The sequence below is a fragment of the Oncorhynchus gorbuscha genome, linkage group LG10, assembly GCF_021184085.1.
Source record: "Oncorhynchus gorbuscha isolate QuinsamMale2020 ecotype Even-year linkage group LG10, OgorEven_v1.0, whole genome shotgun sequence".
Taxonomy (NCBI): domain Eukaryota; kingdom Metazoa; phylum Chordata; class Actinopteri; order Salmoniformes; family Salmonidae; genus Oncorhynchus; species Oncorhynchus gorbuscha.
Window position 1 is genome coordinate 88,438,139 of NC_060182.1, and position 20,096 is coordinate 88,458,234.

The 20,096-nt window shown below is 41.6% G+C and overlaps 1 protein-coding gene and 1 long non-coding RNA gene across 2 annotated transcripts in view; one reads left to right on the forward strand and one right to left on the reverse strand.

Annotated features, from left to right (window-relative positions):
* Positions 1–10,066, reverse strand: part of LOC124046973 (otoferlin-like) — a 44,774-nt gene extending 34,708 nt beyond the window's left edge. Inside the window, exons 1-8 of the mRNA XM_046367724.1 lie at positions 10,018–10,066; positions 9,335–9,467; positions 7,569–7,623; positions 7,334–7,465; positions 7,089–7,151; positions 5,718–5,802; positions 5,442–5,601; positions 4,265–4,451 (exon numbers count right to left, since the gene is read on the reverse strand). Of these exons, the coding sequence (XP_046223680.1) occupies positions 4,265–4,451; positions 5,442–5,601; positions 5,718–5,802; positions 7,089–7,151; positions 7,334–7,465; positions 7,569–7,623; positions 9,335–9,467; positions 10,018–10,066 (864 nt within the window). The remainder of the gene's footprint in view (positions 1–4,264; positions 4,452–5,441; positions 5,602–5,717; positions 5,803–7,088; positions 7,152–7,333; positions 7,466–7,568; positions 7,624–9,334; positions 9,468–10,017) is intronic.
* Positions 10,067–15,605: 5,539 nt separating this feature from the next.
* On the forward strand, positions 15,606–18,731 carry LOC124045341. The gene is made up of 2 exons (XR_006840831.1): positions 15,606–15,860; positions 17,938–18,731. It is a non-coding gene; the product is annotated as an uncharacterized LOC124045341 (long non-coding RNA).
* The last annotated feature ends 1,365 nt before the right edge of the window (positions 18,732–20,096 follow it).

The following is a 20,096-nucleotide window of genomic DNA, read 5'->3' on the forward strand; positions in this document are numbered from 1 at the left end:
CTGTTCCATCGATGTGGATAGGGGGGTGTTCCCTCTGCTGTTTCCTGAAGTCCACAATCATCTCCTTAGTTTTGTTGTCGTTGAGTGTGAGGTTATTTTCCTGACACCACACTCCAAGGGCCCTCACCTCCTCCCTGTAGGCCGTCTCGTCGTTGTTGGTAATCAAGCCTACCACTGTTGTGTCGTCCGCAAACTTGATGATTGAGTTGGAGGCGTGCGTGGCCACGCAGTCGTGGGTGAACAGGGAGTACAGGAGAGGGCTCAGAACGCACCCTTGTGGGGCCCCCGTGTTGAGGATCAGCGGGGAGGAGATGTTGTTGCCTACCCTCACCACCTGGGGGCGGCCCGTCAGGAAGTCCAGTACCCAGTTGCACAGGGCGGGGTCGAGACCCTGCCTCACACAGGAAGCGGCGCAGGTCCTAATCCAGGCACTTGTCATCTCCCATCTGGATTACTGCAACTTGCTGTTGGCTGGGCTCCCTGCCTGTGCCATTAAACCCCTTCAACTCATCCAGAACGCCGCAGCCCGTCTGGTGTTCAACATTCCCAAGTTCTCTCACGTCACCCCGCTCCTCCCTTCTCTCCACTGGCTTCCAGTTGAAGCTCGCATCCGCTACAAGACCATGGTGCTTGCCTACGGAGCTGTGAGGGGAACGGCACCTCAGTACCTCCAGGCTCTGATCAGGCCCTACACCCAAACAAGGGCACTGTGTTCATCCACCTCTGGCCTGCTCGCCTCCCTACCACTGAGGAAGTACAGCTCCCGCTCAGCCCAGTCAAAACTGTTCGCTGCCCTTGCCCCCCAATGGTGGAACAAACTCCCTCACGACGCCAGGACAGCGGAGTCAATCACCACCTTCCGGAGACATCTGAAACCCCACCTCTTTAAGGAATACCTAGGATAGGATAAGTAATCCCTCTCACCCCCCCCCCTAAGTTTTAGATGCACTGTTGTTAAGTGACTGTCCCACTGGATGTCATAAGGTGAATGCACCAATTTGTAAGTCGCTCTGGATAAGAGCGTCTGCTAAATGACTTAAATGTAAATGTAAATGTAAATCTGCCTCTGATTGAGAACCATATCAGGCCAAACACAGAAACAGACAAACTAGACACACAACATAGAATGTCCACTCAGATCAAACCCTGACCAAACAAAACATAGAAACATACAAAGCAAACTATGGTCAGGGTGTGACAGTTATGTTACTCTGTGTTACGTTAAACTATGTTATGTTATTCTGTGTTACGTTAAACTATGTTATGTTACTCTGTGTTACGTTAAACTATTTATGTTACTCTGTGTTACGTTAAACTATGTGTTATCCTGTGTTACATTAAACTATGTGTTATCCTGTGTTACGTTAAAGTATGTTATGATATTTGTATTTATTAAGGGTCCCCATTAGCTCTCCTGGGGTCCAGCAATATTAAAGCAGTTATATACAATAAAAAAATATGACATGACATTACATTTCATAACACTTTTCACAACACATTAATTGTGTTCCCTCAGGCCACTACGTATGTGTGTGTAGAGTGTGTGTGTTATCATGTGTATGAGTGTGTCTGTTAAACTATGTTACACTATTCTATGTTTTGCTATTCTATGTTTTGCTATTCTATGTTATGTTACGCTATGTTATGTTATGCTATGTTATGTTACGCTATGTTATGTTACGCTATGTTATGTTACGCTATGTTATGTTATGCTATGTTATGTTACGCTATGTTATGTTACGCTATGTTATGTTACGCTATGTTACGTTACGCTATGTTACGCTACGCTATGTTATGCTACGCTATGTTATGTTACGCTATGTTATGTTATGCTACGGGCCCTCCGGTTGGAGCGAGTGGTCGCATCTGCACTTCGCTCCCACGGAGCGGGTAGTATAACTTTTTCATTATATTTCATTATATCACAACGGTTTGATTTGTCTTATCTTAGCAATTTCTTCTCAGCTAGCTACATAGCCGTCTTTGTATCAAAGATAATTGCGTAATTATCGTATTTCGCCGTCCTAACGTAGTCTTCACTAGCCAGCTAGCTAACGTCCACTGATTAGCTGCACTGGAGAAACTATTACACTCAACTGAACGACTTGATTAGTTTAGTGTTAGCTAGCTACATAGCTGTCTTTGCTGTCTTCGTATCATCGTATCCAAGATAATTGTGTTGTTTAGGTTTAGAGTGTGTAGTCTCATCTGCAGAGAGGGAGGAGGGGGGGGAGGGGGCGGAGGATTCAGGAGGGAGGAGAAGGTGGCAAAGAGCTTCCTAGGGTTAGAGGCAGATGCTTGGAATTTAGCGTGGTAGAAAGTGGCTTTAGCAGCAGAGACAGAGGAGGAAAATGTAGAGAGGAGGGAGTGAAAGGATGCCAGGTCCGCAGGGAGGCGAGTTTTCCTCCATTTCCGCTCGGCTGCCCGGAGCCCTGTTCTGTGAGCTCGCAATGAGTCATCGAGCCACGGAGCGGGAGGGGAGGACCGAGCCGGCCTGGAGGATAGGGGACATAGAGAGTCAAGGGATGCAGAGAGGGAGGAGAGGAGGGTTGAGGAGGCAGAATCAGGAGATAGGTGGGAGAAGGTTTGAGCGGAGGGAAGAGATGATAGGATGGAAGAGGAGAGAGTAGCGGGGGAGAGAGAGCGAAGGTTGGGACGGCGCGATACCATCCGAGTAGGGGCAGTGTGGGAGGTGTTGGATGAGAGCGAGAGGGAAAAGGATACAAGGCAGTGGTCGGAGACTTGGAGGGGAGTTGCAATGAGGTTAGTGGAGGAACAGCATCTAGTAAAGATGAGGTCGAGCATATTGCCTGCCTTGTGAGTAGGGGGGGAAGGTGAGAGGGTGAGGTCAAAAGAGGAGAGGAGTGGAAAGAAGGAGGCAGAGAGGAAAGAGTCAAAGGTAGACGTGGGGAGGTTAAAGTCGCCCAGAACTGTGAGAGGTGAGCCGTCCTCAGGAAAGGAGCTTATCAAGGCATCAAGCTCATTGATGAACTCTCCGAGGGAACCTGGATGGCGATAAATGATAGGGATGTTAAGCTTGAAAGGGCTAGTAACTGTGACAGCATGGAATTCAAAGGAGGCGATAGACAGATGGGTAAGGGGAGAAAGAGAGAATGACCACTTGGGAGAGATGAGGATCCCGGTGCCACCACCCCGCTGACCAGACGCTCTCGGGGTGTGCGAGAACACGTGGGCGGACGAAGAGAGAGCAGTAGGAGTAGCAGTGTTGTCTGTGGTGATCCATGTTTCCGTCAGTGCCAAGAAGTCGAGGGACTGGAGGGAGGCATAGGCTGAGATGAACTCTGCCTTGTTGACCGCAGATTGGCAGATGTTAAGTCATTGTCTCTGATTGGGAACCATATTTAGGTAGCCTGTTTGGTGTTGGGTTTTGTGGGTGATTGTCTCCTGTGTCAGTGTTTGTACCACATGGGACTGGTTTCGGGTTTTCACAGTTATTGTTTTTTAGTTTGTTAATGTGTAGTTTTTCTTATTAAAAAACCATGAACTTCAACCACGCTGCGTATTGGTCCGCCTCTCCTTCCCAGGAAGAAAACCTTTACAATAACATAGTTTAACATAACACAGGATAACATAACATAGTTAAACGTAACACAGGATAACATAACATAGTTTAACGTAACACAGCATAACATAACATAGTTAAACGTAACACAGGATAAAATAACATAGTTTAACGTAACACAGCATAACATAACATAGTTAAACGTAACACAGGATAAAATAACATAGTTTAACGTAACACAGCATAACATAACATAGTTAAACGTAACACAGGATAAAATAACATAGTTTAACGTAACACAGCATAACATAACATAGTTAAACGTAACACAGGATAACATAACATAGTTTAACATAACACAGGATAACATAACATAGTTAAACGTAACACAGCATAACATAACATAGTTAAACGTAACACAGGATAACATAACATAGTTTAACGTAACACAGGATAACATAACATAGTTAAACGTAACACAGGATAACATAACATAGTTTAATGTAACACAGGATAACATAACATAGTTTAACGTAACACAGGATAACATAACATAGTTTAACGTACCACAGCATAACATAACATAGTTTAACGTAACACAGGATAACATAGTTTAACGTAACACAGGATAACATAGTTTAACGTAACACAGCATAACATAACATAGTTTAACGTAACACAGGATAACATAACATAGTTTAACGTAACACAGCATAGCACCTGAACAGTGCTTTAACTTACCCTCTGGCCAGCGAACAGTATTTGTACATAAGGGTCCACAAGGTCCTTGTTCTCCCCTATAAAAGCCTTCTTGACATTAGCCATGATGCTGGTGTTCATCTTGGGAAGGCCCTCGGCTCTGTAGATCTTCACATAGTAGCGAGCCCACTGGCGCTCCGCAGGAACCCCCTCAGGTAACAGCAGGTTACTGAAACCACAGAATCAAAGAGAACACTTGTAACACACTGTATTTTATCTCTGTGACTAAAACAGCATTAGAAACTAAGCAAGAATTGTGAGATGGGAGATCATTCACAGGGCACTTTAGAGCAGGGAGGGGCAACTTTGATGGGGGTGAGGGGCCGCAGTGGCTTGCGGGTCTGTGTACCCACATCCATACCCACACATGCAGTCAGCCTCTTGGGGGCCTTAAGCTACATTTTGATTTCTCACTCATATCCCCAGTAATATGTAGGTTAGGGTTAATTACCTCTACAGTATTAGTGCTTTTCTCATTCATATCCCCAGTAATATGTAGGTTAGGGTTAATTACCTCTACAGTATTAGTGCTTTTCTCATTCATATCCCCAGTAATATGTAGGTTAGGGTTAATTACCTCTACAGTATTAGTGCTTTTCTCATTCATATCCCCAGTAATATGTAGGTTAGGGTTCACTCATATCCCCAGTAATATGTAGGTTAGGGTTAATTACCTCTACAGTATTAGTGCTTTTCTCATTCATATCCCCAGTAATATGTAGGTTAGGGTTAATTCATATCCCCAGTAATATGTAGGTTAGGGTTAATTACCTCTACAGTATTAGTGCTTTTCTCATTCATATCCCCAGTAATATGTAGGTTAGGGTTCACTCATATCCCCAGTAATATGTAGGTTAGGGTTCATTCATATCCCCAGTAATATGTAGGTTAGGGTTCATTCATATCCCCAGTAATATGTAGGTTAGGGTTCACTCATATCCCCAGTAGGGTTCACTCATATCCCCAGTAATATGTAGGTTAGGGTTCACTCATATCCCCAGTAATATGTAGGTTAGGGTTCATTCATATCCCCAGTAATATGTAGGTTAGGGTTCATTCATATCCCCAGTAATATGTAGGTTAGGGTTAATTCATATCCCCAGTAATATGTAGGATAGGGTTCATTCATATCCCCAGTAATATGTAGGCCATTTTTTACCCTTCTATGTCATCTTCATCGGTTTCTGTGGCCTTGTGGGGAGTCTTGATGTTGTCTCCTTTCCCCACAACGGCGATGTCACATTTAATGTAACCTTTGCACCCGGCAGTGATGTCATCAGGGTCAGAGAGAAGGGCCCATTTGTGGAAAAACTGGTGTTCTGTTGAACATTTTTTAAATTAAATAAAACATCAACATGAATATGAACAACGATCAGCACCAGAACCATAGATGAGTCGTTAGTAGCTACTATGTTTCTCTCTGTTTCTCCCTGACCTGGCTGTGAGTAGACGGTGCCTATGTCCAGTTTGAAGGAGCCAACCAGGGTGCCACTACGCAGCAGGTTCTTGGAGTGGATGACCTGAGGGATGGATAAGCAGATTGTAATGTGCTTCAGTAACATGTGACCTGAGTTGACTATTATGAAAGACTGTATGAATAATAGACACAGCGATTCCCATGGCTCCCCATTCATCTAGATAGGGAGAGGAATTATAGACTATATGAATAATAGACACAGCGATTCCCATGGCTCCGCATTCATCTAGATAGGGAGAGGAATTATAGACTATATGAATAATAGACACAGCGATTCCCATGGCTCCCCATTCATCTAGATAGGGAGAGGAATTATAGACTATATGAATAATAGACACAGCGATTCCCATGGCTCCCCATTCATCTAGATATGGAGAGGAATTATAGACTGTATGAATAATAGACACAGCAATTCCCATGGCTCCCCATTCATCTAGATAGGGAGAGGAATTATAGACTGTATGAATAATAGACACAGCGATTCCCATGGCTCCCCATTCATCTAGATAGGGAGAGGAATTATAGACTATATGAATAATAGACACAGCGATTCCCATGGCTACCCATTCATCTAGATAGGGAGAGGATTTATAGACTGTATGAATAATAGACACAGTGATTCCCATGGCTCCCCATTCATCTAGATAGGGAGAGGAATTATAGACTATATGAATAATAGACACAGCGATTCCCATGGCTCCCCATTCATCTAGATATTGAGAGGAATTATAGACTGTATGAATAATAGACACAGCGATTCCCATGGCTACCCATTCATCTAGATAGGGAGAGGAATTATAGACTATATGAATAATAGACACAGCGATTCCCATGGCTCCCCATTCATCTAGATAGGGAGAGGAATTATAGACTATATGAATAATAGACACAGCGATTTCCATGGCTCCCCATTCATCTAGATAGGGAGAGGAATTATAGACTGTATGAATAATAGACACAGCAAGAGGAATGATTCAGGTTTTCAAGCACCGTTCCAGTTTTCCCCCCGCCAACCTCCGTAAGGCCCTTGTTTCATGGCTCCCCATTCATTCATCTAGATAGGGAGAGGAATTATAGACTATATGAATAATAGACAAAGCGATTCCCATGGCTCCCCATTCATCTAGATAGGGAGAGGAATTATAGACTGTATGAATAATAGACACAGCGATTCCCATGGCTCCCCATTCATCTAGATAGGGAGAGGAATTATAGACTGTATGAATAATAGACACAGCGATTCCCATGGCTCCCCATTCATCTAGATAGGGAGGGGAATTGTAGCACAGCTGTTTGTTTGTTTGTTTGTATGGTGGTAGAGCTACTCACCGAAAGCTTCAGGATCTTGTCAAACATAACATCCGATGGGACGTGGAAGTCAAAGACAAAATACTAAAAGAGAAATGTGAGATAAAATAAATGCATGAGGGTAATGAAGTTTGCTGTTAAAATGTGTAGCTTTATTGAAAATTTACTAAATATTCAAGTACAATGCTGTAGACCTTGTTATAATCATCATCACACTCATCAACCTCCTCCTCCTCCGCATCATCATTCCAGAGCAGGCTGGTTACCTCATTGTAATATGGGCAGTTTGTCGACTCCTTCATCTGAGTGTACTTCTTATCGTCTCCGATCTCCACACAGACCACTGGGTCCATGTTCAGCCCTACTAGCTGTCTGGCCTCTACGATGGTAACACTAACCTGGTGAAATAGGATTATCATGTAGAAACACTCTGGAGTACAACAATATGTTACATTCGGATTATTCCTTGATTCATTGAGCATACTGTATAGTTCAATTTACTTGGTAATCCACTGGTCTCCCGGCACTAGGTTCCATCTTAATGTCTGGTTTTGATCTGACGATAGACACATGTTAGAAATGTTTTAGTGTGATTAAATCAATGCAGACTTTCATTTCAGAATTCTGTAAACATACAGGATACTACATGGTAAACAATGTCATTGAAACACCTGTCTTCAATCCAACACGCAGAGTTTGCTTCTATGCTATCTTACTTCACTGAACAAAAATATGAACACAACATGTAAAGTTTTGGTTCCATAGTTCATAAGCTGAAATAAAAGATCCCAGAAATGTTCCATACTCACAAAAAGCTTATCTATCTCAAATGTTTTGCACAAATTTCTTTACATCCCTATTAGTGAGTATTTCTCCTCTGATAATCCATTCACCTGACAAGTGTGGCAGATCAAGAAGATGATTAAACAGCATGATCATTACGCAGGTGACCTTTGTGCTGGGGACAATAAAAGGCCACTCTAAAATGTGCAGTTTTGTCACACAATACAATGCCACAGATGCTTGTCGTCCTCACCGGGGTCTTGACCTTACTGCAGTTTGGCATCGTCTTCAGTGGGCGAATGCTCACCTTCCACGGCCACTGGCACACTGGAGAAGTGTGCTCTTCATGGATGAATCCAGGTTTCAACTGTACCATGCAGATGGCAGACACGCTGTATGTCAGGGTTCCCCAACTGGTGACCCGTGCACCGAATGTTCTAAAATAAAATACTAAAAACACCAGCTCCATGATTTTCATTAGAAATCTGTTCCCAAGCATTCCCACGCATAGAGAGACACGTGATCGTAAGTAAGGTTTGAAATTATTAATGTCTTAGTCAAATAGTATATCTGTTTGCAGTCAATTTACAGTCTACAAATGATTTGTAATTATGTTCCGGTCCCCCCAACCATCCGCTCAAGAAAAAAAATCAGCCTTGGATACAACCATCCCTGCTCTGCAGATTTTGCTGCGAAGAGACATTAAATTATTAAATTATTTGTTTTGGTACTGTCCATGTAGCTTATACTATTTCAAATGTGTATAGTATGTATAAGCTGGAAGTAGAGGTGTTGTTGTCCATTACGGGGTTACAGAAAAATAATAAAGGAAAATATAGATATGGGGGATTGGAAATGATGCAGAGAATTACATTGATGGAAGCTACAATCTATCTGCAATATTAAAGCAGATCTTAGAGATCCTGGTTCGAGTCCAGGCTCTGTCGCAGCCAGCCGCGGCCGGGAGACACATGGGGCGGCACACAATTGGCCCAGCGTTGTCCGGATTAGGGGAGGGTTTGGCCTGCAGAGATCTTCCTGTCCCATCGCGCACTAGTGACTCCTGTGGTGGGCCGGGCGCAATGCATGGGCCCGCATGCAATATCCAGCAACTTCGCACAGCCATTGAAGAAAAGTGGGACAACATTCCATCCCTGCTCAACAGCCTGATCAACTCCATGTGAAGGAGATGTGTCACGCTGCATGAGGTGGTCACACCAGATACTGATTGGTTTTCTGATCCACACCTCTGTTTTTTTTAAAGGTATCTGTACAATTTGTATTCCCAGTCATGTGAAACCCATAGTTTAGGGCCTAATGAATTCATTTCCATTGACTGATTCCCTTATATGAACTGTAACTCAGTAAAATCTTTGAACTTGTTGCATGTTGCATGTATATTTTTGTTCAGTGTACATAGAAGTGCATTTTATGTGTAAATTGAATAGCAAACCACAAGCACCATAGAAGTGTGCTGTGCTTACCTCTTGTTGGAGACGTTAGTGGTGACGGCTGTGACTGAGGCCAGGGAGATGGTGTCAGGGTCAAGACCCCCTTCCCCTCCCATCCCTCCCGTGAAGTCCAGGTCCTCTGTCTCCAAGATGGCAGCCTCATCGCCTGGACAATCACAGTCAAGGAGGCCACACCTGTCAGAACAGCCTGACAGGATGACGATAGCTAAGCTCGACAACCACCCTTTAAGGTTGTTTGTGTGACTTTTTAAAATGTCTTGTATTAATGTTTGTTGGTATTAATGTTTAATGTTACTGTTTACAATTTATTGTAGGTTTTGTTACACATTTTAATCTGGATTTTATCACAGTAAGTGGGACCAAAGGTTGTATGAAAGCATTTTACTTATCTCCATTATTTTAAATGAAACAATTGGTGTGTGCATGTGTGTGTGTGTGTGTCCGTGCGTGTGTGTGTGTGTGTGTGTGTGTGTGTGTGTGTGTGTGTGTGTGTGTGTGTGTGTGTGTGTGTGTGTGTGTGTGTGTGTGTGTGTGTGTGTGTGTCCGTGCGTGTGCGTGCGTGTGCGTGCGTGTGTGTGTGTGTGTGTGTGTGTGTGTGTGTGTGTGTGTGTGTGTGTGTGTGTGTGTGTGTGTGTGTGTGTGTGTGTGTGTGTGTGTGTGTGTGTGTGTGTGTGTGTGTGTGTGTGTGTCTGTACCCCCTCCTCCTTTCCCGTGGTCTGACTTATGGCCACGTGATTTCTTCATGTTTCAGAACAGTCCTCTTCTTGCTCTGTGAAGTAAATAAAGTAGGGTCATTTTGTGGGAGGTTATTGATGCGTAGAATGCAATTTTAACCAATCAGGATTCAGGATTAGACCCACCCGTTGCATAATTATGTGTAGACTACATTTTGGAATTACTAAATCAACAAATTCTACACTGTTGATTCGATTGATTTGAGCTCTTCTGGTCCATGTACAGCGCACTACTTTTGACCAGTGCCCTGTGTAGGGAATAGAGCGCCATTTTGAACACACACCAGTCTCCTCTCATGGCAAAGCATAAGAGTGAGTTTGTCAGTCTCAAATGGTATCCTATTCCCTGTGGGCCCTAATCAAATGTAGTGCCCTGTATAGTGAATAGGGTGTCATTTCTTAAGGCAGGTAGCCTGATTTCCATTCTACCACCACACCCTCATTTGGCCTCCGATGGGGAGTTTAATAATTCACATCCCATGACCTTAATACATCAATTAACCACGGATACATTTCACATGCTTTGTGAAAAAGAAGGGAAAAAAGCACTCACAATAATTAGTCATGCAATATAAAACTAAATGTAAAGCATCAGTTTATTCATGACTGAGGATATTATTAATAACAAGCTCTACACAGAAATGTTGGTGAAACCATCATGAAATTGCTCACAAACATCTAAGTACTTATAAAACATTGAATGAAATGAGACCATGCATTTAAATGCTTCACATGGCAGCAACATTTTGCAATCTAATAGGAGTCCAGTAAAATCCACATAGCATCTAGGCCTACTTCACAATCTAATAGGAGTCCAGTAAAATCCACATAGCATCTAGGCCTACTTCACAATCTAATAGGAGTCCAGTAAAATCCACATAGCATCTAGGCCTACTTCACAATCTAATAGGAGTCCAGTAAAATCCACATAACATCTAGGCCTACTTCACAATCTAATAGGAGTCCAGTAAAATCCACATAGCATCTAGGCCTACTTCACAATCTAATATGAGTCCAGTAAAATCCACATAGCATCTAAGCCTACTTCACAATCTAATAGGAGTCCAGTAAAATCCACATAACATCTAGGCCTACTTCACAATCTAATAGGAGTCCAGTAAAATCCACATAGCATCTAGGCCTACTTCACAATCTAATAGGAGTCCAGTAAAATCCACATAGCATCTAGGCCTACTTCACAATCTAATAGGAGTCCAGTAAAATCCACATAGCATCTAGGCCTACTATACCAGAGAGAAAAGCCAACTACAGTTTACACCAGAGAGAAAAACCAATTACAGTTTACACCAGAGATAAAGGCCAACTACAGTTTACACCAGAGAGAAAGGCCAACTACAGTTTACACCAGAGAGAAAGGCCAACTACAGTTTACACCAGAGAGAAAGACCAACTACAGTTTACACCAGAGAGAAAAACCAACTACAGTTTACACCAGAGAGAAAAGCCAACTACAGTTTACACCAGAGAGAAAGGCCAACTACAGTTTACACCAGAGAAAAACCAACTACAGTTTACACCAGAGAGAAAACCAACTACAGTTTACACCAGATTAAAAGCCATTTACAGTTTACACCAGAGAGAAAGCCAGAGAGAAAAACTACAGTTTACACCAGAGAGAAAAGCCAACTACAGTTTACACCAGAGAAAAAAGCCAACTACAGTTTACACCAGAGAGAAAAGCCAACTACAGTTTACACCAGAGAGAAAGGCCAACTACAGTTTACACCAGAGAGAAAGGTCAACTACAGTTTACACCAGAGAGAAAAACCAACTACAGTTTACACCAGAGAGAAAAGCCAACTACAGTTTACACCAGAGAGAAAAGCCAACTACAGTTTACACCAGAGAGAAAGGCCAACTACAGTTTACACCAGAGAAAACCAACTACAGTTTACACCAGAGAGAAAAGCCAACTACAGTTTACACCAGAGAGAGAAAAGCCAACTACAGTTTACACCAGAGAGAAAAACCAACTACAGTTTACACCAGAGAGAAAAGCCAACTACAGTTTACACCAGAGAGAAAAGCCAACTACAGTTTACACCAGAGAGAAAAACCAACTACAGTTTACACCAGAGAGAAAAGCCAACTACAGTTTACACCAGAGAGAAAAGCCAACTACAGTTTACACCAGAGAGAAAAACCAACTACAGTTTACACCAGAGAGAAAAGCCAACTACAGTTTACACCAGAGAGAAAAGCCAACTACAGTTTACACCAGAGAGAAAAACCAACTACAGTTTACACCAGAGAGAAAAGTTTACACCAGAGAGAAAAACCACTACAACTACAGTTTACACCAGAGAGAAAAACCAACTACAGTTTACACCAGAGAGAAAGGCCAACTACAGTTTACACCAGAGAGAAAAGCCAACTACAGTTTACACCAGAGAGAAAAGCCAACTACAGTTTACACCAGAGAGAAAAGCCAACTACAGTTTACACCAGAGAGAAAAACCAACTACAGTTTACACCAGAGAGAAAAACCAACTACAGTTTACACCAGAGAGAAAAACCAACTACAGTTTACACCAGAGAGAAAAACCAACTATAATTTACACCAGAGAGAAAAACCAACTACAGTTTACACCAGAGAGAAAAACCAACTAGTTTACACCAGAGAGAAAAACCAACTACAGTTTACACCAGAGAGAAAAACCAACTACAGTTTACACCAGAGAGAAAAACCAACTACAGTTTACACCAGAGAGAAAAACCAACTATAGTTTACACCAGAGAGAAAAACCAACTACAGTTTACACCAGAGAGAAAGGCCAACTACAGTTTACACCAGAGAGAAAAACCAACTATAGTTTACACCAGAGAGAAAAACCAACTACAGTTTACACCAGAGAGAAAAACCAACTACAGTTTACACCAGAGAGAAAAACCAACTACAGTTTACACCAGAGAGAAAAACCAACTACAGTTTACACCAGAGAGAAAAGCCAACTACAGTTTACACCAGAGAGAAAAGCCAACTACAGTTTACACCAGAGAGAAAAACCAACTACAGTTTACACCAGAGAGAAAAACCATTTAAGTCATTTACAGTTTACACCAGAGAGAAAAGCCAACTACAGTTTACACCAGAGAGAAAAACCAACTACAGTTTACACCAGAGAGAAAAACCAACTACAGTTTACACCAGAGAGAAATGCCAACTACAGTTTACACCAGAGAGAAAAGCCAACTACAGTTTACACCAGAGAGAAAAACCAACTACAGTTTACACCAGAGAGAAAAACCAACTACAGTTTACACCAGAGAGAAAAACCAACTACAGTTTACACCAGAGAGAAAAGCCAACTACAGTTTACACCAGAGAGAAAAACCAACTACAGTTTACACCAGAGAGAAAAACCAACTACAGTTTACACCAGAGAGAAAAACCCAGTGAGAAGAGATCTGTTGGATTCATCGTTTAATATTCAAATCAATGTTAAATATAAACAAGGATTTAGACTATGCTGTGTCTATGCTATATACAACAGCATTGCTCTCCATGAATTCTGTCAAAAAATGGTCTAGAATAATTTGCATACATACCATTAAAGAAAATGTCACACTTTCCTTTTCTTCAAACGGACTCTCAATGGTTCCTGTTGAAAGAAATAAAAAAACTCTTTGAGTGATTAAGTTTTTCTCCAAAATAGTTATTCTACATAGCCATTTCAGACGTTTACAATGCAGAAACTGAAAGGCCAAAAAAGTAAAGTTGCGCGAAAAACAATAAGGTTTGACCAGGGCAGGAGTTGGGCTGGAGTGATGTGATATGTCAATGAATAGTGTATGAGTGTTGAACTCGAGACAGGCTGGCAACTATAACTAGCTAGGTTGGTGAGAGAGAGACGTCACTAGCCAAACTAGCCAACAAGACTTGTTCCATCAAGTCACTGCAACTTTTTTTTATAAGACATTAAAGTTCAGATATGCAAACATATATAGCACATAATATGAATCCAATTTGTCTGATAATGTATGAGTTATGTTCATGAAATGTGTCTATGGGAAAGAACCTCAATGTAGCTTTGTGAATTGTGACAAAAGTTGGGTTGGCAGAAAAGGTATGACCAGAATTAGGCTATTTCTTTGTCGGCAACCAAAGACATCTGTTAATATTTGTGAGGTCAGGTGTGCGTATATACGAGACAACAGGAAGCTAATCAATAAAGTGACCTGTGATAGAATTACGGGCCACATAACAAAAAGTCTGCACTTCTCAGTCACTACTATAGGAAGAATGATCTTCCTTAAATCATTCATGGGGTACTGCTCCAATAGGGAGATGATCTTGGTGGATCAAAAGGCATCAAGCCCTATTCTGAACAAACACCACTGTGTCGTGTTCTCATATTCATCTGAGTTTAACATTACAACATTTAACATTACTTTGAACTTTTAAGATTTCTGACTACATGTTTCAAGTGATCCAGCACCCATATATTATTATATATATTATTATTATTATTATTATATTATTATTATTTCTAAGTAGGAATGTGGTGGAAATCCAAACGAAGTCGAACTACACAATTACAGCAAGGACTTGTTGGGGGGAAATGACCTAAATCTTTCTTCCACGAGAAATGAAATGGGCATTGAGCAAAAATCATTGATTACTCGGCTAAAGCACACTTTAGCAGCTTCAATACAAGTTCCACTGAACACTAAAGTAGAACTCACCAGCTCATCAATAACACATACCCTGAAAGCCATGCAGTACATCTAATGTTGCCTGTGTTCGACAAAACAAGTCTGTCAATTATTTAGGCTTTAGTTCCACCCAGTGTTGCATGTGTCTTCCTCATTGCGTGAAGGTATCACCCACATCAAGAGAAAATAAATAGATTCTGGTTTGGATACAAAGAATGCATCTCTACAATACAGATGTAATATGAGATGTAAAGAAATATTACTGGTCTCCTTTTCAACTGAAAGCTACTGTACCAAGCTTAATACCAAAGGTTTGTTGTATAATGTGTGTTAATACTTTGTATACAATACTGTCCTATGTTGCTCCATTGGCGTGGCACTTGCCAGGATAAGTTCATGGGTTCAATTCCCATAGGAATCACATACACACGTACTGTATACACTCACTGTACTGTCGGTTGTCTTGGAGACAAGCATCTTGCTAAGTGACAAATTACAGCACTATGTTATTAGTTGTGTATCATTCAAATACTTTCAGCAGATCCTCTATCCAGTCACTTCATTCTATAGTTTGTCTTTAGTCTAATTCTCTGAAGAGGGTTCTGATCAGCAGGTGGTGTGTGTGACTGGGTGGTAGCCATGGTGACATCATCAACACGCCAGTCCTTGTTGAGAGAATGGGCTTTTAATTACATGATTTAGTACCAGGCCTTAGACTAAGGGCTGAGGAGATTTGAACTGATATTGTGTCCCAAAATGACTCCCTATTCTCTATATAGGGCACCACACAAGGTGCCATCTGGGACAGGCCCACTCCCTCCCGCATGGCCCTTCGGATGACTGACCTATCTGTCACTAAGGGTCACCACAGCAGAGCCCTTCAGATTACTCACCTACCTGTAACTAATTCTCTAATGTGTGGTTAAGGAGGAGTCCAGGAGACATTGTTGTCTGCAGGAGTTGACATTGAAGGCTCATGATGCCAGCCAGCTTTCTTCCTCTTCATCCTCTTGCTTCCTCTTCTCTTCTTTGAAGGATTTGAATGAAACATTTTGGTCCGTACAGAATGTGTAGAAACTTTATCCACCAGAGCACCACAGAGGATATATCAAAACAGACACAGACAGGTGGGATTTAAGTGTTGCGGTTTGTTTTTTTGTACTTGGTTTTTGGTAAATAGGTCTGTACTTTGGTCAGTGGTCAGTGGTAAAGAAGTAGAAATCTAGGTATACAGTATGTCAAAGCTTTCATTTCAAATACCACACTTGGTCTAAAATGACATAGTAATTTTCCGGTTGTAACATCTTCACTACTGCATGTGTGTTGCTGTGTTAGAGAGAGGACCAGTATATAGATTACATCAATGGAAATGTATAAGGTTGCAACTGAGTCCTCACAAACGACACCTTTCCCAATGCAGTCTAGGGTGAATAACAGAATGACTTGATACCAACCATGCAATCTTATCCATGTCCACAGACCTTATTTGTCTGTCGGGTAGACGGGTGGTGGATGGAGATGTGTTTGTGCTTCGTTGGCTTTGTAGGTATGACATCTGACGGCTGTGTTGTACTGTGTCATCCTAACACTCTGGTTCTACCTGGTTTAGTAAAGGCAGAGAGAGACAGAATCATTGTCATTAGGAGTCCATGTTCCTGACGTTACCTGGCTGAGAGAGGGATAGAGAGCGACAGGGTCTATTGTCATAGGACAATGTTAATGTCTGGTGTTAGTAAGGCTCCCTTGTGGTAGTAACATGATATCCCTTAACAACTTTGATGGAAATTAACACACATACACAGTAGATTGTGCCTTTCCAGCTGCGAAACAATTACCTGTGTAAGCAGATACGCTGATATGGACCACATGGTGCTTCAGAAGTCTTTCATTCTGAAAACTAATATATGGCAATATACTGTATATGTTACTTATATGTTTTATATGGGCATGTATGTTATTAAATATACAGTACCAGTCAAAAGTTTGGACACACCTACTCATTCAAGGGTTTTTCTTAATTTTTACTATTTTCTACATTGCAGAATAATAGTGAAGACATCAAAACTATGAAATAACACATATGGAATCATGTAGTAACCAAAAATGTGTTAAACAAATCTAAATATATTTTAGATTTTATATTCTTCAAAGTAGCCACCCTTTGCCTTGATGACAGCTTTGCACACTCTTGGCATTCATTTTCTCAACCAATTTCATGAGCTAGTCACCTGGAATGCATTTCAATTAACAGGTGTGCCTTGTTAAAAGTTAATTTGTGGAATTTACTTTTCAAAAGTAAATAAGAAAAATGTGCTAAATAAACTAAAAGAAAAATAGTAACCCAATAATAACAACTACAAGCCTATATACAGGGGTTACTAGTACCGAGTCAATGTGCAGGGGTACAGGTTAGTCAAGGTAATTGAGGTAATATGTACATGTAGGTAGGGGTAAAGTGACTATGCATAGATAATAAACAGAGAGTAGCAGCAGCGTATGTGAAGAGTGTGAAGGAATGTGAATGTGTGTGTAAGTGGTGTCAATATGTGTGCGCGTGTGTGTGTTTGCGTGAGTGTGTCGTTCGAGTCCAGTGAGTGTACATCGAGCCAGTGCATTTTCCCCATGTGTGCAACTTCTGTAAGCTCCTCTACTCTACAGCTCGATGCCACTATGCAAATGCGATGATATGCATGCAATGCTTTATTATATTGACACCTCAGAGCTTACCAGGTCATCCCCTCTTGCGCTCACTTTTGTTCCTGCACCTCCACATTTACAAATTAAACACTGAATATAGGTAGTATAGACCCTAGCTAAAAGATATTCAGATACTAGCCAGCCAGCCATATATCAGTTAGAAGATTATGAATATCCGGCTATATTATGAAGCTATTATTTAAGAACATTCGAAGATAAATCACAATCAGTCAAAATATAACTGAGCTAACCAGCAGATTTACATCAATCATCAACATCAATTATCAGCTGATAGCCTACCCTCTTTTCCCCATGTCAATCATGTCTTTAGGAGGCAATGTAACTGCCTTGGTTACAATTTGTGGTGAGTGTGTAGTGGCAGAAATTACCTGTCCCCTTTCATTTTGAGCACCTACCCTTTGAAAGGTCTGTGCATTGCCCTGCATTTACACCGAAAAAAAATACGGCCTAATGAATTTAATTAAAACGTGACTGATTTCCTTCCAGGTCGGCCCCCCTGGACCACCACCCAGAGGCCGGCTGGAACAAAGACTGCGAGATGGAATTGGTCAAGCCCAGAGGACCAGGCAACACCAGCCCCTCTGATAGGACAGAAACGGCTCCCAGCCCCTCCCCTTCCACTGAGACAGAGACAGACATCAATACAGAGCAGGATCAGGAGTTCCTACCATCTCCATCTCTCTCCACCACTGGCACAGACTCCAAGCTCTCTAGCCACTCTAGGACCATAACAAACCATCTTAGCGAGGGCCATGAGACTGTAGACTCCACCACAAGTTGTGAGACCTCTGTCGCACAACACTCCATAGACACAGTTCTGGCAGTGTAGGGTCAGTGTTCTGACAGTGTAGGGTCTCAGACATTTAGGACCAGTTTCTCGGAGTAAGCCCTGGACTAAACTTCCAATGGATATAAATCATGCTCAATGATACTGGCCTAGGATACTGATGAAATGTTATGTATGCCCCATGTGGAAAAAAAGGTTCACCGGTCTTTGCTATATGTGATGATATTCAGTGATAAAGACAAGAGATTTTTCCATGCTACAGAGAGTACATTGTCTCAGTTTGTGCATGTATGACTGTTATGAGAACAATAACGCAGTCAGACTTTTACTTGTTGTAAGTTGAACAAGTTGTCATGTGCCGCATGCTTTTTCATTTTCAACTTGATTATGATTTCCCATTTATTGTGAAAAACAAACATTTACAAAAATGTGGCATCCTGAATTGGCAATGTTCATCCCAGACTGAAGTGCAATAAAGTTTTTTAAAAATGTTATCAATATGTTACTTTGTATGAATAATCAGTTGTAGATAGCTGTTAGGTGAAGTGGATAGCTCAGTTGAGATGGATTCCTTTCCTCCATGACGACTGATCCTGCATGATTTAAGAGGGATCTTATCCAGTCCCTTAATCAGTGATTGTGAAAGAAAGGAAACGAAGAAAGTAAACCAATGTAGAGTATTGAAACATCTCCCTGGATGTAAGGAGGCTGAAAGCTAAGTTACTGTCCTAGAAGATGAAAGCTAAGTTACTGTCCTAGAAGATGAAAGCTAAGTTACTGTCCTAGAAGATGAAAGCTAAGCTACTGTCCTGGAGGCTCAAAGCTAAGCTACTGTCCTAGAAGATGAAAGCTAAGTTACTGTCCTAGAAGATGAAAGCTAAGTTACTGTCCTAGAAGATGAAAGCTAAGTTACTGTCCTAGAAGATGAAAGCTAAGCTACTGTCCTAGAGGATGAAAGCTAAGCTACTGTCCTAGAAGATGAAAGCTAAGTTACTGTCCTAGAAGATGAAAGCTAAGTTACTGTCCTAGAAGATGAAAGCTAAGTTACTGTCCTAGAAGATGAAAGCTAAGCTACTGTCCTAGAAGATGAAAGCTAAGTTACTGTCCTAGAAGATGAAAGCTAAGTTACTGTCCTAGAAGATGAAAGCAAAGCTACTGTCCTAGAAGATGAAAGCTAAGCTACTGTCCTAGAGGCTCAAAGCTAAGCTACTGTCCTAGAGGCTCAAAGCTAAGCTACTGTCCTATAAAACTTTTATGGATTTTGTCTTGTTGCTTTTTTGTGCTATGTTGCTCTGTCTGCATGCTATGTCTTGGTTGTCCAATGATGCTCTGCGTGTGCTCACTGCTCATTGATTGTCTGTATTGTAATTGTTTTTAACAACCTGCCCAGGGACTGCAGTTGAAAATTAGCCTTTTACTTTTACTGAAATTATGATTAATGTGCACTGTCCCTGAAAAAATAAAATAAACTCAAACTCACTCAATAAGATGAAAGCTAAGTTCCTATTTTAGAGGCTAAAATCTAAGACATTATAGGCGAAATGCTAAGCTACTGTCCAAGAGGCTAAATGCTAAGCTACTGTCCTAGAGGCTGAACAGTAAGCTACTGTCCTAGAGGCTAAATGCTAAGCTACTTTCCTAGAGGCTAAATGCTAAGCTACTGTCCTAGAGGCTGACTCGCAGGCTGCCAGTCATCACACTCACTATTCTTCTTTAGAATTGCTGGGTTTGAGGCTAGCCCATCACAAGCCAATAAGGAAAGACCTCCATCTAGTGGCTGAGGATGTCAGTGACTCGCCCAGATTAAAGTGAAGCATTGTGGGATTGCATGGTATAAATATCCCTCCATCCCTTGTGT